Source organism: Mustelus asterias, chromosome 15 (assembly GCF_964213995.1).
Source record: "Mustelus asterias chromosome 15, sMusAst1.hap1.1, whole genome shotgun sequence".
In the NCBI taxonomy this organism is placed as follows: Eukaryota; Metazoa; Chordata; class Chondrichthyes; order Carcharhiniformes; family Triakidae; genus Mustelus; species Mustelus asterias.
This window is the reverse complement of record NC_135815.1, coordinates 49938246-49964086: the sequence shown is the minus strand read 5'-3', so window position 1 is coordinate 49964086 and position 25841 is coordinate 49938246. Positions and strand designations below refer to the sequence as shown.

Sequence of the window (25841 nt, the reverse complement as noted above, 5' to 3'; positions counted from 1 at the left end):
GGCTGCAAGCGCCCAGTCTGTTGGACAATTGCAAAGGCTGAGGCTACTCCACTTCTATCTTTTGGGCCCTCAAACCTGCCTCCCTCACAATTAAACCTTCCTGTCTCTGACCAAACCTCAAGAGTAAGATCTTCTGATATGTGACTGCCTCCTGGTTCAAAGTGTACAGGTAACTTTCCCTCTTCCCTGATGCACCATAGTGCAGTAAGAAGTCTCACAACACCAGGTTAAAGTCCAACAGGTTTATTTGGTAGCACAAGCTTTCGGAGTGTTGCTCCTCCTTCAGGCATCATAAGTGTCTACAGTTTGACCTCCAACTCCGTGACTCTGAGCTGAAGCTCCTCCAGCTGCAGTCACTGACTGCAGACATAGATCATAGTGGCATCCAGGAGCTCCCGCTGTCGAAACACATCACCTGCCCAGCCATTGTTATGTTTATTTTAAGTTATAATTAATATGCCCAATAATCTTTCACACTGCTAGTGCACCTTACCTACAATTTATTAGCAATTGTAAGGTTTTAAGTGTTTTGAAGATAATCAAGCAAAACTTTAAAAAATATATCTCGTGGGATGTGGGTGTTGCTGGATAGTCCAGCGTTTATTGCCCATACCAAATTGCCATTGGGAAGATTATGCCTTCCTGAGTTGCAGTAGCCCACAGCGTTGTTAAGGAGGGAATTCCAGGATTTTGATGCCATGACAGTGGTCGAACAGCATCATAGTTCCAAGTTCAGGATGTGACTTGGAGGGGAACTTGCAGGTGGTGTTCCGATACATCATCTGCCTGTGTCCTAGGTGGCAGAGGTCACGGGTTTGGAAGAACATTTTCACCGACCAGTCAGTTACCTGTTTTCCTGTGATATCACACTTGGTTTTTCTCAGAATGTTGCCATTCTGCTTTGGAGCCACAGACTGGATTGGATTGGATAGCTTTTTTAGGTGTTGCTGACTGCCTCTGGCTCCTTTTTCTATTCCCACTCCTGATAGATTTTGAAGAGTGTGAGGATTTGATGGGGTCAATGTAGAAAATATACTTCCACTTGCTGGCAATATTGAAGTTGAGGCAGAAGCAGAGATGGTCACGAATAAATCCAAAATATAATTCAGGAGAAACTTATTTTGGTTAGCTTTTAGAACTCACTACCACAAGGAATAGTTGAGGTGACTAGCACAGATGTATTTAATGGGAAGCTATTAAACACAAAGAAACAAGGCAATGTATATGTTGGTAGGGTTAGGTGAAGCAGTGAGGATCATGTAGAGCAGAGTCACCTTTTTGAGACGAATGCCAAGTTTCTGTGCTGTTAAATTATGTAATTGTAATTGTGAAAATACACATTTCTGGGAATTCATTTCTTAATGTTTAGCCTTTGGTGTGGTTTGGAACTCACTACCACTTTTTCCTTCCTGCTCTGCTTGCAGGTTACACTTTCCTAGAGCAGAAGCTAGATCCAAAAGGTAACAAGCTGTGGTATCTGTTATAATTGGCCTAAGATCATTAATTGGATGCTCACTTTTGATTTAAAAATGATTCTGTTAATTGGCCTTTTTGAGCAGTTAATTCTTTAAATAAAAAATAATTACAATAATCAATCTTGCTAATCAGTTTTTGGAGTGTTTTAAGTTTAAAGTTTATTTATTAGTGTCACAAGTAGGCTTACATTAACACTGCAATGAAGTTACTGTGAAAATCCCCTAGTCGCCACACTCTGGCACCTGTTCGGGTACACTGAGGGAGAATTTCGCAGAGCCAATGCACTTAACCAGCACTCTTTCAGAGTGTAGGAGGAAACCGGAACACCTGGAGGAAACTCGCGCAGTCGCAGGGAAAACGCGCAGACTCGGCACAGACAGTGACCCAAGCTAGGAATCGAACCTGAGTGGGTCCCTGGTGCTGAGAGGCAGCAGTGCTTGCCACTGCCGCAGAGTGGGGTAGGAAGATAACTGTTTATATGTATGTGATGCAAAAACAGCATAAAACACATTGTAAAAAAGATCAATCAATACAATTCTTTATTTAAACCTAATTTCTCAAACATTTTTGTTCATTGTCATTGCTTTTATATTAAACTTTAACATTTGTGTTGTACATTTTCTTTTAATTGAACCTAGAATACTTGGAGGTTTGTACAATACAATTTAACATTTCATGCTTGTTTCACTGGTAGAAATAGCAGTCTTCTGTGAAATGAAAATTGATGGATATTACTTTCGTAATGTTTCCTTCTGTTACTTGTGCACTGTGAAATCTTCTTGTGCTATACCTCCTCCACAAATGATGCTTTAAGTCGAGGCATAGCCATGTTGACTATTGGACATAGCGTGGAGCTAGAATTTTGCTAAACCCTCGAGTTTGAGCATGCTCTAGTTGATGGTTTGGAAACACAAAGTACTGCCATTTATTTCTGTAAGAGTACCTGGATATTTCTCTCAGAATAAATGACCAGGCCACCTGTTTTAGATATTGGTTGAGGATAAATGTTGTCTGGAACACTGAACTCCTCTGCTTTTCACCAGGAACATAGCAACATTTAACTATCCACCTCCATCACTCAGACATCAGGTAGTTCATTGAATACCACAACATGAAGTTCAAATGTGATACATTCTGCCTCAATATATTTTGGCTTTGCATTGCCAATCTGTATGACTGCAGAGAGGGAAACTTGGAGACATGGTAGAAGTAGAACTGTCTTAAGATAATTAGAATTATGAAAAGTGAGATGAGAGGGTTGAAAGAAATATAAAACAATGTTAATAGCTAATACAAAAGCAATTAAGCACTTGTATAAAAAGGTAAAATAATTTGACAGATTGCAGGCAAGTCAAAGTTATTAAATATTGTATTAGATAATAGTGAAAGTGACAATGTTGGTTTACTAAAGGAGGTTGTGCAACAATTGTTTGTTAACTGCAGAAAAGGAATTTAATTTTAAGAACTAAAACCTCTATGCACTCTAGCCTGTAGAATGTCATAGGTACTGGGCACAATTTTAAATCCTCAAAAAGCAAATTGTGCTCTCAGTATCTATATCTTTGCTCAAGAAGAGGGAAAGGAACAAGTCAGGAAATTAGGCCAGTAAGTCTAATGTCTGTGTCAGACAAACTCGATATTTGTAGTTAGAGTTAAATTAGCATTTCAAAATGCATGGTCAGTCAAGGATAGTTGGCATGAAATTGTTAAAGGCAAGTCATGCTTGACAAATTCATTTGATAGAGAATATAGTGAATCAAGAGTGCATGTGGTTTTCAGAAAAAAGATGTAAAGTTGGCTAATGGACAGTTGGGGTCAATGCATTTTGTCAGCTATAGAGGAATTGCTTTCTTCCAGTGATCAGGTCTGCAGAGAGAGAAATTAAAATGCATTGTGAAAAGAATCATTACGTTATGCAAACACTTGGGACTTGATACACAGTGAATCTCAGGAAGACAAGTTAGTGGTCTGGGCAGTCATCTGTAGGCAATTTAATATGGATAAATGTGAGGTAATATTTTTTGGGAAGGAGGAATAAATTCTTGGGAAAATATGATGGTTATGAAACTATATATATATTTGGATTGTCAATTTGGTAGATAAAATCATAAACACCAACAATATCTTAAGTTCAATAAATGAAGCACAAAAGTGTTGCATGTGACACAAATGGAGGCCATCCTCTTGTTTCGGGTTTAAAAAATTTTTTTGCTTTAAAAAAAAATCTTGATTGCTGTGTAAAGCTTATTTCATCCATACATGTTCGTGATCTCTTGATCTCCATTTTTCCAGCTACCAATGCTCCAATTTTGGATTTCCCTTGCTCAAAATCTCAATTTTTAGGACCTCTTAAATTTCTATCAACATTCTCTGGAGTGAAAGTCATCCCTTGTATATACTGAATATAGAAGGTCAGCCATGGATGAGTTGCTAACATTCTTTTTTCTGAGTCATAAGATTCTGGGTTCAAGTCCCACTCCAGTGCTTTGCAAAAAGACTAGACTGATTGCAGTACAGAGGGAGTGCTGCGTTGCTTGGAGATGCCTTTCTGATGAGAAGCTAAATAAAGGTTCAATTTGCCTGTTTGTGTAAATGTAAAAGCTCCCATTTTAAAGAAGGATGAGGTGTCCTTGCTAATATTTATCACCCAATTAATATCACAAAAAACAGATTATTTGGTCATTGCTGTTTGTGGGAGTTGTTGTGCTTAAACTAGCTGTTATGATTCATACAGTACAACAGTGACTACACTTTGAAAAGTACTTTTGAGACATCTGTGTTATATAAATACAAATACATTTTTCTCTTTGTGGCTTTGCAATTTTGAACGGAAGAGATCCAAGACTGGATGATAATACATAGTCCTCCATATTTGTACTCTACTAATCTTATCATACCTTGATGCTTATTTACAAAAGAAAACATAATCCATTTGTTTTTTAGAGCTTGTGCATCCAAACCCCTTAAATCCTCTACTTGAAGTGGTTAATACAGAAGATAATGCAAGTGAAAACCGGGCTGAGTATAGAAAGTTTAGAGGGGAAGTGAAATAAGAGGATCCAGGAGAGTATGAGAGGAGACTGGCAACTAACGTCAAAGGGAATCTAAGTTTTCAGGCATTGTGCCAATTAAGGACCACAAAGAGAATTTGTGGCGGGGGTGTGGCTGAGGTGTTAAATACTTTGAATCTGTATTTACCAAAGACGAAGATGCCATCACATGAAATTGTGTTTGAGGTTTCTTGCTCAATGTATTAACCTACCTCCTGAAGTTGGTTACCATTGTATTCACAGTTAGCCCGGTTTCCCGTTTGAGTTTTCTGCAGATGTTTATATTGTCCAGTACTGACCATTAGGAGGACAACACTACTTACTTACCTTAAGTTCACATTACTGTTTTCTGTCTTTTAATTTCATGTCTTAATTTTATCCACAAGACTCCAGGTGTGGCATTTATCCTACATGCTCAACATCCACAGCTTATTCTTCATCAATATATTGTGCTTTTTACAAATCTGAGTTGGTTGACCTTAATTGTATCTGTATTATAATATTTTAGGAGCTTGACCAGCTGTCTGGTCTAAAGTTACCTAGTTTCCACCTCCAGAGAGGTGGAGAGTCGTTAACTGACACATTTAAGATGATTTGAAAAATTGTCAAAACTAGCATGATTATTATGGAAGTGCAAAGGAAACTTCAACAACCCCCATACATAATTTTATTACCACTCTCTCAAAGCATCTTCCAAAATGGCATACTTGTTCTATTAATTGTTACTACCTGAAGTTCAAAATCTCTCTCAAATGAGAGGAGGGGGTTAGATTTCACAAATATGTTTGGGGGGGGCAGTTAAACTGGCTGGAAAGTTGTGACTGCTGTAGAAAATTGGAGTTTCTGGTTAATGGGAAGGAACGGTGTCAGAGTTTGTAGATTGAAAGAAAGAGAACCTGCATTTAAACAAAATGCAAGTCCTCAAGGTTTCTTAACGTACTTTGTAGCCTAGGAATTATATTTGAAATGTAGTAATGTTTGTTTTGTAGAGAGGCCATTATGAGCAAGCCAAGATGGATTTTTTTCAAAATAGGATCCGTCTTGAAATGAGAAACTATTATAACAGCAGTAACTGAAAAGGAATTGCAGTTGGGTTAGGATTTGGAATTTTCCTGCCTACAAATTTTTAAGGAAAAATCAGAGCAGAGGGTTGAAACATTCATAAGGAACAATCTAACACTTGAATGCAATAATTTAAATAGACAAAATGTCCAATTAACCGCCTTGATTTCAGCTGAGGAGTGACCAGTGATTGGTCCTGTCACTGGGAGTATAAAGAAGGTAGTGAGTTCGTAGTCTAATCAGAAAGGCAGTGGTGAGTATTGTAGCAGATATTAATTGTTCTGGGGGCTGCATAACAAAATCAGGAAATACTAGTTAATCTTTCATCGGAATCATTCTGATAAAAGGTTATCAATCTGATTGTTTTTCACCTTGCGTGCATCCAGATCAGTTAAGCATTTTCAACATTTCTGTTTTTATTTCTGATTTTTAGCATTGCAGTATTTTGCCTCTGTATGCAACATAACCCACGTTTTTTGATCCAGGGGCATATAATACAAAGTAAGGAGGTAATGTTAAACCATTTCAAGGATTGGTTGAAATAGTGTGTACTGTTTAAGAAGGATACAGAAGTTGGGAAAGGTCGAGAGCAAATCCATTAGGATTTTGAGAGGTTTTAGCAAGACTTTGGAAGTTGGGCCCTTTTTACACTATAACTGATCCAAAGGATATCTTCAAGATGAAGGATTCTGATAAAATAAATACCGATCAACTGTTTCCACTGGTTACTGTGTGGATAACAAGGGCACAGAATTGAAAGTTAAAAAAATTCTTACACACATGGTTAGAATGTGAAATTCTGTCAGAAGTCTTTGAAAGAGATTTTTTGCTCTTGCCCTCAAAATTATTAAAATCCACATGACTACAAGCAACTTGTTCAGTAACATATTCCCATGTGACTATTTTTGAGCTGCTATTTTGTCAAAATAATTGAAATGGCTGAAGTAAGCATTTACATTGGAATCTGCATGTCAATTGGCATTCTTAGAGTAATAAGCCTCCTGGCATGAGACTGAGCTGTAATGCACGAGCATCTCCCAGCTGCTGATTCATTACAAATTATAGTCAGTGTCCTTGTTGGTGTGCTGCAGTTTCCAGCTTTTGCTCTTCAAGAAGTTGCCCATATGTTTAAAAACTTTAGTTCCTGAGTTTTTTAATATCAATCTTTGCATTTTGTACTTGAGTTACCTGGTGATTTTAAATGTTACATTTTCCTTTGTTTTGCCATGTGGCTCCATCAGGTCACTCTTGTATTCTCATTTGAGCAAGGCCCTGCTAAATTCCCCCTTATCTCTGCTCTTATCCTTACTGTCCTCTCTTCATTTCCTTTTCTACCTCCTTCTAAACCCCCTTTTTGTGCTCGTTCCCCAGTTCTCTGTCCTATTTTAACCACTGCTCTCAACAAATTTGCTTTTTCTTGGTCCCAGTTTATATAGAATCTCAGAATGCTTGCAGCACAGAAGGTCATTCAGCCTGTTGCTGTACCAGCTCTCTGCAAGAGCATCTCCCCTAATCCCACTCTTTATCCCTGTAACCATACAAACTTTTTTTGATTCAGATAATTATCCAATTCTCTTTTGAAAACTTTTTTAATTAAAAAAAATCCCAGAATAGCTTTCTGCAAAGGTCAATTTAGTTACGGTCATTTTTGTTGTTGGAACTTAATTAGCGAGAATGGCTGCAATTTGTTCGCATTTCTTGAAGATGTTGGGTCAATGCAAGACACCATTATGCAACAGATATATTGTCATGGAGCGTTAATCTCAAACGTAGTAAAGGTCTATTTATAGCCACTGCTTGATTTCTGATTACTGGAACTTATTGTGGTTGATTTGTCTTGACTGGGCTCTTGAATGCCTTAGACAGAATAAATTAGTGTTATGGTTTTAAAAGACAATGGCAAGTCTCTGGTCAAAAAGCAGTGACATAAATATAATTCTAATCGTTGTCCCCATATGAATACCCTGGGGAAAGACAAATAATTTTGCATTAATATTATCTTCATATTATCCTTCCGGTGATGAGCCTTTGGTAGTATCTTGTAAATCTTCTAATTTGCAGTTGCGGTTAATTTTTTATTTGCTTAAATGCAACTAAATTCCAATTCTCCTAACAATCCCAAACTTCTGTAGTGGAAATTTAATACATTCCTGTGACTAGTTTTTGAATTTAAAATGTTCAATTCTGTCAATTGAAGAAAATTCTACTTAAAATAGCATTTTGAAAATAAAACTGATTACTTTGCCTCTGTTCCAAAATGTTATAACAACATAACTTTGTTATCTAACACTGCCAACCAGAATGCTCTACTACACGGAATTTCAGGATGAACCTAACAAAGAGACAATAGTTGCTCTACATTTGCACAATGGTACTCCAGGAACCACCAGGTGGTGGCTAAATTCACTGCAACTTAAATTTACCCAAGTGGTTTGTTTGCAGTGGCTCAGTCCCAGATTTGGGCAGACTTGGGAGCTGGCAAAGATGTTTCAGGATTTCAAACAGCAGGGTAGGAGAGGAAGCGGGAGAAAGGCTAGGTTATGAGAGAGAGCTGGGCCGAGGGCTGGGAACTCTTGTCCTTCCTGTGTTGGAATGAGAGACGCTGATAAACTGAAAAATCAGCAGCAATCTGATTGAACCAGTGACTAATATATAGATAAATGTATCAGTGCTTCAGTTGCAAAATCCACCCACCTTCTGTAAGTCTAACAAGTTTCAGCTTCGTAAATCTTGGCTTTCAACATTTCCGAGTAATGTCTGGTCACCTTGGCATGACTAGCCAAGCTTCTGTTGCAGACACGAGTCCTTTTTGACGAACTGGCACCACCAATTATTTGATTAATTGGCGCCAGTCATTGCTGGAACATGCTGGATAACCATTTTACAGTATTTGGAATTATCCCTACCTGTGTTGTGAAATTGTATACAGTTTTAGCATACTTTATTTGCAGAATACTGCTCCTTAATTAACTTGTGGTCCTCTTTGCACATGTCTACACTCTTGCACTTTCTTGAATGCACTTTCTTTGTAAGCTCTGCATGATTTCTTAATAAGCAGGTAGAAAATTGATGCGTAACATTCAAAAAAAGGTAAAACAAAATGTCAGAAATGCTGCGGGACCATTTTGTCATGAAATGCAAAACCTCACTTTTTTGGCTAATTTTCTTCCTTTCTCTTTTTCCCCCTTTTTTCTTTCTCCTCATTTTAGGAGACATTGTCTGGGGCAGGGGTTTGGTTCTGTGTTGCTGAATGTCCTCCAGTACCTGACCCTATTGCTCATTCTTTGTCTTTGTAGTGAGTGTCGCAAGGCCTTTTGCTGAAATGTTTCATGACCAAGTCTTGTACCCCCGAGTGCACACTTTCCAATAGAAGCTTATTTCAAGTTGAGCAGGAAAAAATGTCTGATCATCTTTTCCATCTCCTTAGCAAATAAATCCAACTTCAACATATTGTTGTTTTTGCATTTCTAAACATATATTTTTGAGTAATTTGTGAATGATTGTAGATATTTGCCCTTCCCTGCAAACAATATCTTACTGAGATTGACGGTCACTGGTATTCAGACAACAAAAATATGGGACACCCTAATTTTGAAATTTAAGATCAAAATGTTGCTTGGAATTTTTTTAATTCACTGGATTTGAGAGACTTTATGCTTGGGCCATCTGATATCATTTAGTTATATTTCTTGCCCCTGCTGAGGTCCTGTCGTATTTGTTTTTCAGACGAATCCTTTCTTTCTCCTTCCGTTGCACCTGAATGTGTGATGCAGTCCTCTGCAGGCAAGTCCCTTCAGCTTTCCTTTTGTTCTTATCTGCATCTTATGACTCTAGTCAATTGCTTAAAAATAATTTTACTTTTGATTAACACTGGTCACTTTATGGGCTTAATTACCTGCTGATGTGCTAGCTTCTTGTCTTTTTGCATTGAAATCTTGCAGTAGTACAGAGTGTGACTTTTAAAGCAGATAAATTGTGAAGTTTTGATGGTTCAGAAGTAAAATTTGTTAAGATATATAAATTGGGTTTCATCCAGTGTTTATGCTGGGGTTGGTGACCTCAACAGGGGTAACTGTTGAGATGTTTCCAGAGGGCAAGTGAAGGGGATATTTTCCTGAGCACCTGCTGATTCCTAATTGAAGTACAATTGTATGAAAAGGCAAATTGTGATGTCCTCCATGATGCTGGAAGATGACTGCTGTCCTTTTGAGGGAGTCAACATTCACAACGGGATGAATGGAGAGATAGGAGCAAAGATATAATGGTTTAAATATACAGTAGCCTAAAGTCATACTCTATACTTAACAACTTGTACCTTTTTTGCATTAGCTGTTAACTGGTTTATATGAAAGTATACTGTCTTCTATAAACATACTTTTAATCTTTCTATTTTAGTCTTTACCTTCATTATTTACTAAAATACCTCTTCCTCTTTATCACTTTTTATTTGACCAAATTCAACAGTTACACTGCATCACCCCATCCTTTCCTAGATCCAGAAGAGCTAATAATTCACATTGTGTGACTGTCTGTATTCAAGGACCACTCTGTCATACCTTAATGATTATTTGTTCTATGAATGAAATCTGTGCCCAACCTGATTAATGTATAAAGTTTTTAATCTTTAAAATATTTTGCTCAGCATTTGGTAAATTTACCAGAGATGTCCCAAATAAACTTTTTTTCAACTTGGGTATGAATTATAATGCTGTCTTGGGTTTGCTTTATTTCTGGGGAGAAAAAACAGCTAGAAAGAGGAGGCATACTTCAGACACAGATCATAGCATTGATCAATCATGATCAATGTTAATGACGTTTGAAGGTTGGTGCGTTCTGCTTCCTGAGTTTTATTTTGGAATGAAAGATGGGAAATTTTAAGTAGTTTGAAGCTAGTGAACAGAGAATTTTGTTGTAAAATATTTCTGAGATTTGGTCAGCCTGAACATTTGGAATCCCATACTTAGTTGGTTCTTATTGATGCGGAGGTATGATTTAGCAACAGTGGAGGTAACTATCAGCGAAACTGAGCCAAGGAATGTCAACGTGTTAAGTTGTCAAATAACAGCATCTAGCCCAATGCCTTAAAGTAAAGTTGGCGTTTTTTGTGTATTAATCCTGAATTTGAAAGACATTAGTTTTGAGTATAAGCACATGGTTAAATTGACATTCTTGAGTTGTGTGGTACATAAGAGAGCAATTTCTAAAAACAGCTTTGAATAAGATACTTTGGCTACTGGTAGTCAAAAAGTATTTGCCAAATGTCCAGTAAATTCAAGAAGATTTAAAGATAGTCATATTAAGTTCTCAGAATATTTCTGTACTTTTAAATGACTGACTTATTATGCTCAGCATGAGAGTGATGTTGATTCTTATATGGAATTAAATAGAAATATTTCCACTGGTAATCTAGCATCCCATTCAAAAGCTTTCAGGGATTGTGCTCTCTCTTCTCCCCCCAGTAATGTTCTTAAACCCAGCCTGAGATAAGTGACTTCCCATTCTCTTTTGTACCCACTATAATGCTATTTTTCTGATCTATCAATTAGGTTTCCAGATTAAAATAAATTGAGCTTTTGGTGATTAATTAAATTCACAGAAGTATTGCTATGTGAAATGTTGAGTGTTTAGAACTGGGTTTTCCTTTTTGTTCAACCTCCATACATCAAGAGAATGTCCTTTATTTTTCAATGATTTTCTCCCTATGGTTGTGCTTCGTGGGTGGCTATTTGTCAATTTGAATTATTCAAACTCAAAATACTTGACTATAGAGAGAACAGATATAGCGGAGTTAAATTGGAAATTAACTTGAGTTTTTTTTTCATGGTGTTTGCAGGCGTACTTTTTCAGTGGGTTCATAGGTAGCTGTTGTGTGTATAGATCTTAAATTTAATTCTCTTTTTCCAATGTTTCATTTTTAAAAAAAAAATCTCGAGGCCAAATATAATATCCCTGACTTGCTTGTAGTTAAGTATTTTCTTCATGAAGCTCTACTGCAGCTGTTTGTTTGCCTCTATTGCTGTTGTATGGCATTTAAGTTCCTAAATTCTAATGATTTGCTGTTTAATGAATTTTGTGGCTAAGAACATGTGAATTACATGTCTTTTATTTTAGGTTTTATTTATTTTTCAGTGATTTTGTTTTATTCATTTAGAACTGTTGACATTGCAGCTCTGGGGGAAGTATCTTTCTGACATCAGATGACTGATGTTTTACTTAAAAGCAGGGAAGATTCACTCTAATTATAGGCTTCTTTGAGACACTTCTAATTTTAAGATCTGTGCAATCATAGATCCTCCCTGGTAACTGACCAGCTCCACAATATTTGACATTGCATGATGGCATAGTGTGGAATATTCTCATTCCTTCAGGTTTGAACAAAAGAATGGAAAATATTAGGGCCCCTTAGCAATCTCGCAAGCTATTGAAAATTATTAATCCTAAAGGCTGCAAAGCCAGGCAAATGCCATTTGGTGTCAAAGCAAGGAAATGATTCGTGCTAAATTTGGTAATTTATATTGATGCATATGTTGACTAGAAGAACACTGTTACTAGCTGATAACATGGGTAATGATCGAGATCAAGTTTGGATCTAAATTCTGAAGTAGTGTACTGCTGTAAAACATGGCAATATTGATTGCTAGAACTTCTGAATTGCAATTTCAATATGCAAATCATTGAGATGTATTTCTATCCCAGTTCTTGGTTATCTTGAGCCTGTGTTGTCCTCCGTGTGTCTGAACACGTGATTAGGATTTTCATAGTTTTTATAAATCTGTCACACAATTGAATAGGGAATTTCAGGAAGGAATAGAAATAAATGTCATGTCAGGATAGTGAAGGGGAAGTTGGAGTGATGGTATTTCTCTAATATTGTTCGTAAAGGTTATGGACCTGGGAGACACTATTAAAACAAGATTGGTAAGTTGTCGGACTGCATCCTGTATTGTATATACGGGCACCACATTATGAGCAATGATAGTGCTGATTAAATGCCCTGCTTTCTCTGGGTGGTGTCGTATCTCTGTAGTGTTACTATTGCACCATCCTACCAGTATTCCATCATATTTTTCTTATCTATCTGGTTTCTTCCTCAACTGTGAAAGCTGACTGAAGGCAATTATTTAACGTGTCATTCCCTTATTTTCATTGACAGCATCACTGTTTTCTTTTTTCAAAGGGCTCGAGTTGCTTTGATAACCCCTTTGCACAGTATACATTGTAAAAGATGTTTTTGTTGATTGCAAGCTTCTGTTCATAACTTTTTGTAACTGTCTATTTTGACATTCTGTATTGTTTCTTTCCCATTTGCCAGGATCTGTTTTTTTTCAATTTTTGTATGAATTATAGAATTGTTACAGTGCAGGAGGTCACTTGGACCATTGTCTGCACCGGCTACTCAAATGAGCAATTCACTTTGTACCATTCCTTGCCTTCTCCCAGTAACTCTGCACGTTCTTTTCTGATAACCATCTAATTCCCTTTTGAATGCATCGCACTTTTGGGTAGTGCAATCCAGACTAACCATTTGCTGCATGAGCAAGCTTTTCCTCTTGTCACTTTTGCCAATTGCTCTTGTTCTCAATCCTTTCATGAATGTGTATTTTCTTCGCTTTATATTTCATTTACTGCTTCAGTACTGCACGGCCTTTTTTCGCAAGTAGTATTTTTGCCATTTATGGGTATAAACCAGTTTTGAATCTCATTCTTTTTTGGTTGCTTTACCTATTTTACTGTGGGCAGTTTTTGTATTGTCCCACTGAAGTCAACATTGCCTAAATCTGGAATTTTAGCTGTTTTGTGTTTCTCCTTTACAAACATTACGTTGATCTAAATCATATGATCACTATTAGATACATATTTGAACTAAATCTGGCTAATTGTTTGTTAAAAGTAATATGGCCTCACCCTTGATTCTAAGATGTATTGTTGCAGAAAACGACCCCCCCCCCCCCCCCCCCCCCCCCCCCGTACTCCTACATGTTAAATTATTTTCTGCTTTCTTAATTCAACCCATGAAGTTTCAACATTGAATTGATTTAATCTCCAATCGTTAAGGCTAGTTCTCACCCTTGACCATTTTCCCTATCTTTCCTATAGCCCTCATAATCGAGTCTATTTCCAGCCCTAACTGTCTTGCAGCTATGTCTTTGTGGTGGCTATGATGTCACGCCCTCCAATTTGTTCCTCCTTTGTATAAGGAATGCTTATTTGGGCCATGCAACCCAATGTATCTTTGTGCTAATATTTCATTTTCATCTTTTCTACTCCTCGCTCCTGGTTAATTACTTGACATCTTCCAGTTTTCCCTTCACTTGCAATGCACAAAGCACAATTTCTGTTCATTTCTTTACTCTCTCTCTTCCCATTTTCTTTTTTTTTTCAATTTTTTCTTGTTTCTTTTTACATCTGAGCTCTTCTCGCTCTTCTCCCTAGCGCGACCACAACATTTGGATTAACCCGTCCCTCTCCAATATCATTTAAAATTGATTTGCAATGTCCCTCACCCTGACACCAGGGAGGCAGCAGACCATGAGGGACTTGAGCCTGCCTACAAAGGATGTTATCTGTCCCCTAATTGTCAATTTCAGGTTTAGTTGTGATTCCTTTTGAGTTGGCCTGTTCACTAAACCTTTCATTGGAATTCAGAAATGAAACTTCTGAGTCATTTAACGAATTAGAACATTGGAAGTGTATGTGATTGTGGGATCTGAGTAAGAATCAAGTGTGCAAAAGTGAAGAGAATTGAAGATCGCATGCTTAAATATGTAGAGACAGCACATTAAACACGCTCTAATTGAATAGAACAAGTTTGATTGCCAATAAATATTGGGACATTTTAGATCCAGTACGATGTGTTATTAAAAGGCTGATGGGGACATAGAAGTGGAAGGAGCCATTTTTAATGCATCAACTCTGATTTCAAATGAAGATGAAATGAATTAGAAATTGTGTGCTATTTTACTGTTTGAAAGGAATTCATTAGATATAACAATTCATTCAGGGATGTTGGAGTGGTCCTTTTTAGTCTGTTTAAACAATGAAAATTACTTTTATATTAAATGTGTGTATATATTGATGTATTTGTGTGAAAATATATATAGCATTCAGTTAAAACTAAGACTTTTCTCATTTCCTTTCCATTCATGATCACAGACTTTTCTGTCAACTTGAAAGATCAGCCAGCTAGTGCCGAACCTGTGGGCCCACAGGATGCTGCACCTGTGCATGTTGAACCTGTTCCTGTCTTCTCTATGCCCTCCTTTTCTTCTGATTCTGTAACTGAATTAACAATGTCCGCAAAAGCAGTCCACAGTGATGATCTAAAACAGACTGAAGTTCCTATAAACACAGGTTTACAAACAACCTTTGGTTTTATGGAAAATGCAATGGACAAACCAGTAGCAGACCATTTAGAAAAAGCTCATGCTGTTGATGAAAAGGCATACGTGAAACCAACATTTATAGAATCATCAGAGTTAGACAGACTAAATTCTGTTGATGGAAGTCCATTCCAATACAAAATTGGTCAGTGTGTAGAGCCAAATGGAAGTGAACTTAAAGGGTCATCATCCCTGGTTGAAGAAACAATGCCAGAACAAAATGCAGATAAGAGAGAACTGAAGATTAGTGAGGTCAAGGACATGGATAAAGTTAAATTATCAAATGACAGGGAAGTTGAAATGGAAACACATTTAGGATTAACGTGTGAATATGTTGGTGCATCAGGGTTGAGTATGCCCCCCTTAGAAAGAATTGTTGAGGAAAAAGAATTCATGCAGAACACAAGGATGAATTTTAATGAGCAGTCTGTAAAACCAGCAGACAGTGGCCTTAACTTTTGCTATGGGGACATTTTGGATGTAAAGGAGCTAAAATTTTCTGGTCCAACAATTAATCAGGCAGCTGTTATTGATACTGATAACAGATCCATTCACAGTATCATTGATAAGTCAGAGTGTGGTACATTTCAAGACCAGGAAACTTCAAAGACACCATGTGAAACTGAGGAACCAATTGTAGCCAAGGCTACTGGAAAGCTAGGTTATGCAGACTTGGAGGACTTTGTGGAACAGTCCCTTCAGCAAGATGAAAAACTGTCACCAACTGATGAAGCATATTTTGCTGTTTCACAAGCTCTAGTTGTAAGTGAATCTCAAACTTGCATGACCTATGCCACATTTGATTCTTACAACATGTTAGAGTCTGATTACTTCAGCACTAATGAAATGGTTCCTGAACATGATGCAGTTGTGAAAGGAAAGACCGAATTCAAAGAAACTTCAATTCCCTTACAGTTGACTTCTATAAATTCAGAAGTAATCAATAAGGTTGAAGATCCAGAAACAAAACCTGTAACACCAGAATTTACTGGAAACCAATCTAATTCCAAAGTAGGTGTGACATCTGCTTCTGAAATGAATTCACAACTACTCGGTCGCTTTGCAATCCAACCAGACCAGATTATGAAAACTGACTATTTGAATGAAGCCATAACTCCAGATCAAACTGCACAAAGTTTTGCACCGAACCATTTGCAAGGAACTTCTGAAATCAAATCACCAGGATTGATAAGATTCGAAAGGACTGAAGATGCATTTGATACAGAAATAAGATCTGCTCAAGAACCTCTTAATCCATTCGAACCACTAACATCCACATCCGAAAAGTGTGTTTTAGGCAAATCTGAAGTACAAGATTTAACAGATAGTATTGTAAAGGCACCTACTCTCTCAGAAAAAGTGTGTGGTACAATTCTTACAGATCCTGAGTGTGCTACAAAATTTGATGCACGATATGCTGGTAAAGAACAAATTGCTCTTCTAGAACCACTTGGCTTTTCAGAGAGTGCTGCTAATAGTATTCCAGAGGTAACAAAAACACAACATTTGTTTGAGGAACAAAAGACTGTTAGAAATAGGGGAGTTAGTGAAGATACTGTAATTATTTCAGAGCAGGTTCTGGTTTCTGATGAGAGAAATTTATCAGAGCACACATTGGTTGATTCTATTATAGAGTCAGGAGACAAAAGTGAAGATTTCTGCGTACAGTTTGGGTACAGAGAATCTGATGTCTCTGAAAATATAAATCATTCTGTTGACCAGTCCACTAAACAGGAATTATTGTCAGGTAACATTGTGGAAGAAAAGAATCATCCTATATTGCATTCTCCAAAACATGATGTATCATCTGATAGTTCAGTGACGACGAAGAGTTTAGATGGGACCATATGCAAAGATGTTGCCATCAGCAAATCCGAACCTGTTTTGAGAGCACAGGGAGCTGCTACGATTGGAATGAAATCTGTTGAAGGGATTTTAGCTGATTACAAACATGTTGAGCAATGTTTACCTGGTCATCTCTCTCTCCAAGATGAAATTGTAATCCCGTCACTGGTTAAAAATGCAATTGATGATGATCTGTCTGCCCCCTTAAAGGTTATGGAGAAGGGTGCAATAGAAATTGGTTTAAGCCATCGGGAAGCTTCTGAGGAAGTACTGCTTAGTGCAACAATGAGTGAAAGATATCCTGCAACAGAATTTATCTCCGTTCCTTCTATGATTCAAGACACTACACCAAGTACATTATCAATGCCAAATGAAGATTTTTCAATTGTTGACAGCGGACTTGCTTTAAAAGCTTCGTCTGAAGAGTCTTGTTTGTCTACTTCTCAGCCAGTAACTTGGGCTGTTGCCCCATCAGTGCAAGATAAATTTCCATATAGTTCAGAAAAATTTGATGAAATAGAAGCTAAAAAGTTGGAGATTGCAGAAGTACAGACAAAGCCCCAGGAGTTGGCTAGTGATGCTGCTTTTCCCATGAATGAAGAAGTAACAAAGGCTTCAAAAGAAGTGGTTACAAAAATTTTAGAAACCAGTGTTGCTCTAGCAGAAGTGTTGGGAGAAAAAGAAGGAACGCTAGCAGCATCCATGCCTCAGCAGGAAACAGATGTAATATTCACCTCCCCTGTTGGAGAAGGTGACATAAGCAAAAAAAATGTTTCTGTTGAAACTCTGGTGCCAGAATTGCCCCTTGTTGCCGAGAGCACTGAAACACCTAGAGATGCTGCTGATGCTGGTATAGCAGATATTTCAGTAAAGCCGGACACACAATCAGGTAACCATATGTGCTCATTTGTTGCCCGACTTCACAAAATGCACCTTCACCAGTAGATAGTGCCATCACATTTGTGCAAATTCAATGTTCACCTCATCTGTTAGCATTTAGTACCTTAACTGCATGACTGCTAAATGTAATTGTCCTTGTCTTTACACGTTCTTAAAGTCTAATGTTCATGTCCTTCAATCTAACTCATTAAATAAAACTAATGGATGCTTGCTTATGCCATGAATTTTGATACTTTAGTGCATTTTCAAATGATATCTGAAATTGTAATCTAAAGTAACATTACTCAATGCTGCACTAATTTGTAACACTATCTTTTGCAAAATTGTTTGGTTTAAAATATTTTGGCTCAAATTGTAAATTGTGGGAAAACTCTTGAGTCTACTTTTCTGAATTGCTAAATCATATAACTGGATAGCTAGACATGTGGGAAAAACTGTTCACTCAATCTGAAATCTTTTTTTCAAAAAGCTCAAACTTGTTTTCCTGCATTCCCTTCTGTCCAGAAAGGTATTCAGTAACTGTCCCTGGAAAATTCCTCTTGTAGTTTCTATTGTATTTGAATCATTCAACAAAATTCCATGATTGAATCACTCCAGTCAAGTTTTTGCCTTTTCCATAGTACTTATCAAAGTCACAAATGACGTCCTCTGTAAATGGTACCCTGATAATATATCTCCCCATCCCTTACAACACATTCGCAATTTTGCCATGGTTGATCATATGACTCCATTTCCTATACAGCTAAGTTGGACTTCCCTCACTTTCCAGTCTTGACCAGGGAAATACCTGCAGTAGCTTCAGTTTCTGCTCCCATACTTAGTTCTTAGCTCTGGTGTTCTCCGAAGATTTTTCTGGTCCCCCCTCCAATTTGTCATCTACAGCATCGGGTTCCACATATGTCCTGACTTCAAGCTCTGTCACTACCAATTCTCTTCACCACTCCATTGTCTGATTTGTCTCACCATTTGTTGGACATCTAGTCCAAATAAGTATTGAGAAGCCGTTGTGTTTGGAACCCGCCACAAACTATGTTCCTTAACCACTGTCTCTGTACCTCTCATTGCTTTCAGTTTGAGGCTGAACTGGACATTTCACAATCTGGTATCTTATTTGACCCTAAGATATGCTGCAGACCGCATTCACTTTACCACCAAGATAACATCTCCCAGTCCTGCCATTACCTGAATCTCCCAGCCCTGCTGTTGCCACCTCTAGACAGATCGAACCATTGCTCTTCTAGTCTGGAAATGCTGCTGTTAAATTTGTGGCCTTGTTTTCATGTTCCTCCAAGGTCTCGCCCCTTGCCACCTCTATGGTCCTAAAATGAGATCTCTGCTGCTCCAATTCTGGCCCCTTCTTTGCATTCCTGATTTTAATTTATCCAACAATGGTGGTCATGTTTTCAGCTGCTTGGACCGCGAGCACTGGCATTCACTTAGATTCCTCTTCCATTAAAATTCATTAAAGGCCATCCATCCTATTATCTCCTTATGTAACAGTGTTATATTTATTTGGTAATGCTTCTGTGCATGTGCTTTGGGATGCCTTACACAAATGCTGCCATATAAATGCAAAGTATTACATCCAATCTTTTATGTTTCTGTGGAGTTTTCAGTGTTTTACCTTGCAGGATGGAACTGAGTCTACAATAGGCACAGGACAATCAATTGCATGCAACGGTGGTGGGGTTATGGAGCAGATTAGGATCAGGCATTCTACCTCCTGCTCAAATTGTAGTGCTGATGTGTGGCTTGCACTAAGCATTCGTCAGATTGAAAGGTCTCAAATTGCTCAACTGCACCATGGAATGAATATCTTTGGGCCTTCTGGATGTTGCTTCCCAGACTGTCACTAGAAATGCAAGCCTATGCTAAGAATACTCTGGGCTAACATGCTCCTGAGTGCACTGGAAAACACTTGCAGCTGGTAATTTTGTTGTTCAGCAGTGACGTTTTACTGTTAAGTGTTCTGGAAAAAAGCTTTTGTTCATTTCTCAACTAATGGGATTAAGAATTGCATAAGATGTACATAGGGAATTATAATGCTAAATGATTTGAGCCAACCACAGACTTGATGAATAAGCAGTGCATTGGTTCAGAGAGCTTTCATGTTGTTTAGTAAAGGTGAGAGAAGCCAAATTGAAGATTATACACCAAGCAAGTTATGAGGTGTATTACTAGTTGGATACAAACCTATAGAATAAAGGCTTGTTTGAAATGAATGGTGGAACTTGTTGGGTATGCGTGCTTTTTTTTCCTCCAGTGCCTGAACTATTTTCTTTGCAGCATGGATTGAATAAGATGATTAAGTTTGAATTAGTTTCTGAAGACATCTATATCAATTGAAGGAAGAATAAACCAGCTTTGGCCACACCTTCAAAGTAAAGAGAATGGCATATTAAATGTTTGTAAGAATTTTGCATTTTTCTCTTGGGTGAGTGGGACTCTGGTCATCCTTGTACTTAATTCGAGAACACATTTGTTCATCCAATACTGGATGGCTGATACAAAGTGTGCCATGTGCTTGTAGCAGAAATTTTGTCATCCGTTGTACAGTTGGTGATGATGGAAGAATTATGCATTCAAAAATGCCAAGGTTAAATCAGATCTGCTTCAAACTTTATCATTTATTAATGACTTGGATGAAGGACTAGGACAGGGTATATGCAAGTTGCTGATGACACTTGGAGAACAGTAATTAGTGTAGATTTGAGCAGGAAGTTGCACAGGAACATGTTAATTGAGTAGGCAAAACTATAGCAAACTGAGTTCCGTGTATGACTTTAGACCAGAGTATTTTTTAAAAATGGTGCAAAACTAGGATTGTAGAGGAGCAGAGATTTGGGAGTCCCAAGTAAATCATTAAAAGCTAGTTCAGTTGAAGAATACTAATGGAATGCTGATCTTAAGCCTCAAGGAAGTTGGAATATGAAGGGGAGGAACTTGTGTTTCAGTTGTCACCTTGTTCAGGCTCTGTCTGCAGCATTGCATTCAATTTTGGGCACTGCGTCTTGAATAATGACTATCAAGAGGGTCCAGGGTAGATTCAACAATGTCAGGGACTAGAGAATAACAAAAACAGGTGAAAAAAGCTGCACTATTCCCTTAAATAGACAGTTGAGGGAGCATTCTGATTGACCCTATCAAACCACTTGAAGTACTTCAATGTGGAAATACTTTCATCTGGCATGGACTTGATCATCAAATTAGAGTCAAGCCATTCAGTAGTGAAATCGGAAGTGCTTATTTTGTTTCTAAAAGGAGAAATATTGTAGATGCTAGGGTAATTGGAGCTTTCAAACCGATTTCTATTATGTACAGGTGTTTTTTTTATTCATTCGTGGGACATGGGTGTCACTGGCTGGCCAGCATTTATTGCCCATCCCTAGCTGCATGAGGGCAGTTGAGAGTCAACCACATTGCTGTGGCTCTGGAGTCACATGTAAGGATGGCAAATTTCCTTCCCTAAAGGATATTGGTGAGCCAGATGGATTTTTCTGACAATTGACAACGGTTTCAAGGTCATCAGTAGATTCTTAATTGCAGGTATTTTTTCTTGCTGAATTCAAATTCCACCATTTTGCTGTGGTGGGTTTCGAACCCAGGTCCCCAGAATATTAGCTGAGTTTCTGGATTAACAGTCTCGCAATAATACCACTAGGCCATCGTCTCCCCAGGTATGAGGGAAATGGTGCAAAGGCAGGTAAATAGAGGGGAGGTAGAAACCAATCATGATCTAATTGAATGGTGGTGCAGAGTTGGGCTGAATAACCTACCTCTGTTGTGAATGCTCCTATGGATCTTTTTAGTTCTGAGCATCTGGATTTATTGGAAGGGTCATATTTCTGTTTTCCATTTGGAATCTCCATTTGTAGTTTAAAATTATTTCCTTATTGTTAGTCTCTTGACATTTATTCGCACCACACAGGCAATTTCTTGAGATGATCAGGATCTCGGCGAGCTGAATCTTACAGTATTGACTGATATGAATGGCCGTAGTGTGCTATAGGATTAATCATGAGATACTTGGGATATACACTGAAAAAAGCCTTTTGGTCCAACCTGTCCATGCTGGTGTTTGCGCTCTATTCAAGCCTCCTCTCCAATTTTCCTCCTCTAAATCTATCGTAACCTCATCCCTTCTCCCTTATGCTTAGCAAGCTTCCCCATAAACATCTTTGTACTATTCACTTTAACCGCTCTCTTCATCTGAATATCAATCTCTCTCCACAGATGCTGCTGGACCTGAGTATTTCCAGTATTTTTCTGGTTTATATCAAAAATATACCTGCATGAATTCAGTCTTTAACTTTTATTGTTTGAGTGTAAAGTATACAGAAAAATGTGCAGAATTGAGGCATGACCTAAATCTATGCTTGTCGATGATCTTCATTAAATACAAAATGCTTTTGCACGAGTGAATCCATTCAAAATCTCTGCCTCTTCTGCACTTCCTGCCAGGTACTTTTCAGCCATTTTTGTGGCCTGCTACAAGTAATTTTCTCCGAGCAACTTAATTTTTTCAAAGATTCTCAACTATATTTGTTGCCATTTAGAGTGGGAATTACATCCATCTTTCCAATTTGGTTAAAAAAAATTCTGTGACTTGTATTTCTGATTTAATCATCTGTTTCTTGATCTTTTGAAATGATCCTCCTATTCCCATTTGAAATTGTGTTTTCTGGCCACATGGCTTTTTCAAATAGCATTGTTGCCTTCCAATAAATTGCATGCTTTTCAGTTGTGCACTTGTATAGAAGCGCAGTTCTATTGATAGCCAGTGATACCTGTCTAAAGTATTCATGAACACCTTAATATAGGCAATCATTTGACCGTGGGATATTCCCAGAGTCCACTTCCAGTAAGAATCGCAGGATAGCATTGGAGGGCCAAGCATTTGGAAAACAGTGATCAGACTATCTAATTTTCTAGAAATTTTCTTAACAGAACTAGGAACAATCAAAGATGACCTTATCCAGATGGAATGGAAGTAGCTTGACGTGCAAATAGGCAATGGTAAATCGTTGAAGGAGAGTTTTTGGGTATGGGCTGAATACAATCTGGGGATCCAAAGCTGGAGTTCGTCTGCATTTAAAATGAAACAGTAAAAAAGAGGGTTGTGGTAAATGTCCATTTTGAAAATAGAACTGTAAAAAGAATTAGAGGGACAGAGTGCATGAGAAGACTTGAACAATTGCATCCTATAGAGTAAAAGGATGGTCAAAGAAAAGGGTGGCGCTGGAACCTAGAGACATGGGGCAAATGTGTACTTAGCATTATACCATCAATGGTGGTGTGGGGGTGATAGAGGCAAAGAAATTGGCTAGGATAAAATTGGCAGCAATGAAAGTAGAAAAGTCACATGGTCCAAGTGGACTAGGCTGTTAAGGAAAGTAAGAATGAAAATGGTTAAGGCTCTGGCTACAGTCATTCAATCTTTGGATGTGAGAATAGTTCCAGAGGACTGGAGGGTTGTAAACATTGCACTTTGCAAAAAAAAGAGAGGGGCTATAGTCGGCACTGGTTCAAAATAATTGGCAAAAGGAGTAAAAGTCCAACCAGAGGGTGGCTGGAGTCTGGAACGAACTTCGTATGATGGTGAGATGGAGGCAGATTCAATTAAGGGTCTCAAAAAGGGAATTGGTTGGCAGTTATAACTTGCATATTAGCTTCCACTACCCCCCCCCTCGATGCCGGGGGAGGTAGTGGAAGCAAATACGATAGTGAGTTTTAAGGGGCGTCTGGACAAATACATGAATAGGATGGGAATAGAGGTATATGGTCCCCGGAAGGGTAGGGAGTTTTAGTTGTCGGGCAGCATGGTCGGTGCAGGCGTGGAGGGCCGAAGAGCCTGATCCTGTGCTGTAATTTTCTTTGTTCTCTATTGTTTGATACTGTGCAGATGCTCAAATATGCCATTTGTAGCAAATCAGTTGACTATCCAGTTAATCTATTTTTTGGGTGGGGGAGTGAAAAGAGTTGTTTCATTTGAAGGAGTAATGTTATTAGTGCCAAGAGAATGAACTGTTTCTCTTTAATGCTGTGGGATTGGTAACCGCTATTAGTATCAATCAGCTTTCAGAGTTCTATCAAGTTTGTGCAAGTCCTGAAGTGGGCTCAGGCACCAGTAATCACGCAATAACTATAGGCTTTTATGAACTTTTAAAAATAAGTATCCAACATAATTTCAAAGCAAATTGAATACTGAGCTGCTTTAAATTTGAATATAATCACTCAATATGCAACCATTCATTGCTAGTAACTGCCGTTTTCAAATATAGTTAAGGCATGAGGCTGTTCATTCATAACTGGTAAATTATTAAACTCCCATACATTTTATTGCTTTAAAACAATGTAAATCTATGGTCAGGAGAGGGCTCTATGAACGGTCTTTGTCCTTTCATTTGAATATGTGACATGATTTCTTAATGTAGCAAATTTGTAGGATTGGTAACAGCTCCCACAAATGAAATATGCAAGTTATAAGCTCATGTCATAGTGTGTGATATTTGATGGGAAATACATGCCCTGGTTAAACTAGGATGTTCTGTGAATGTTTCACTGTTTTAGCATGGTTGGAAAAATTGTACTCTATTTTGATTTGTACTTTAATCTAATTTTTTGGCAAATTTATTTATTACTAAATGATCCAATTTGGACCCTTTTTAAAAAAGATCCTTAATTTTATACAAAATCTGCTGCTTAATTGATTTTGTCTGCACTTACTAAACTTGGTGGTGGTTTATTCTAGAAGTATGCAGTAGCTTATCCTCGTGTACCTTGAATACTTTTTGAAAGTTGATATTCAAGGCTCCAGATTTGATGGCTGAATTAATTTTTATTGCATGGGTTTTTTGAAATTATTTTGCTGGGTGTTTGGGAGGTTTGCAATTTTATCCATGATATTGTCAAAACTGTAAATCAAGTTGCTTTTATCTCATGTCTGCTAACTATTTCTATACTGTCTCATCAATTTTGTAAGAAGTCTCAAGACCAGGTTAAAGTCCAACAGGTTTATTTGGTGGCACAAGCCGCTAGCTTTCGGAGCGCTGCCCCTTCATCAGGTGAGTGGGAGTTCTGTTCACAAACAGGGCATATAAAGACACAAACTCAATTTACAAAATAATGGTTTGGAATGCGAGTCTTTACAGGTAATCAAGTCTTAAAGGTTACAGACAATGAGAGTCGAGAAAGGGTTAAGCACAGGTTAGAGAGATGTGTATTGTCTCCAGCCAGGACAGTTGGTGAGATTTTGCAAGCCCAGTCAAGTCGTGGGGGTTACAGATAGTGTGACATGAACCCAAGTTCCCATTTGAGGCCGTCCTCATGTGTGCGGAACTTGGCTGTCAGTTTCTGCTCAGAAACTCTGTTCTCGTGTGTCGTGAAGGCTGCCTTGGAGAACACTTACCCAAAGATCAGAGGCCGAATGCCCGTAACCGCTGAAGTGTTCCCCAACAGGAAGAGAACACTTGCCTGGTGATTGTCGAGCGGTGTTCATTCATCCGTTGTTGTAGCGTCTGCACGGTCTCCACAATGTACCATGCCTCAGGACATCCTTTCCTGCAGCGTATCAGGTAGACAACGTTGGCAGAGTTGCAAGTGTATGTACCGTGTACCTGGTGGATGGTGTTCTCGCGTGAGATGATGGCATCCGTGTTGATGATCCGGCATGTCTTGCAGAGGTTGCTGTGGCAGGGTTGTGTGCTGTCGTGGTCACTGTTCTCATGAAGGCTGGGTAGTTTGCTGCGGACAATGGTCTGTTTGAGGTTGTGCGGTTGTTTGAAGGCAAGAAGTGGGGGTGTGGGGATGGCCTTGGCGAGATGTTCGTCTTCATCGTTGACATGTTGAAGGCTCTGGAGAAGATGTCATAGCTTCTCCGCTCTGGGGAAGTACTGGACGATGAAAGGTACTCTGTCCGCCGTGTCCTGTGTTTATCACCAGACAAGAGTGTTCTCTTCCTGTTGGGAACACTTCAGCGGTCATGGGCATTCGGCCTCTGATCTTCAGGTAAGCGTTCTCCAAGATTGCCTTCACGACACACGACAACGCAGAGTCGCTGAGCAGAGACTGATAGCCAAGTTCCGCACGCATGAGGACGGCCTCAACCGGGATCTTGGGTGCATGTCAC

General features: G+C 38.4%; 1 protein-coding gene across 2 annotated transcripts in view; it reads left to right on the top strand.

The window, feature by feature from the left end:
• The window catches only part of LOC144504501 (uncharacterized), a 73792-nt gene that overhangs the window by 3887 nt on the left and 44064 nt on the right, over positions 1 to 25841 (top strand). The window contains exons 2-4 of one of the 2 annotated variants that reach the window (XM_078229867.1): positions 1425 to 1460; positions 9315 to 9371; positions 14742 to 17702. In XM_078229867.1, the coding sequence (XP_078085993.1) occupies positions 1425 to 1460; positions 9315 to 9371; positions 14742 to 17702 (3054 nt within the window). The remainder of the gene's footprint in view (positions 1 to 1424; positions 1461 to 9314; positions 9372 to 14741; positions 17703 to 25841) is intronic. The other variant, XM_078229868.1, reaches the window with a different exon arrangement.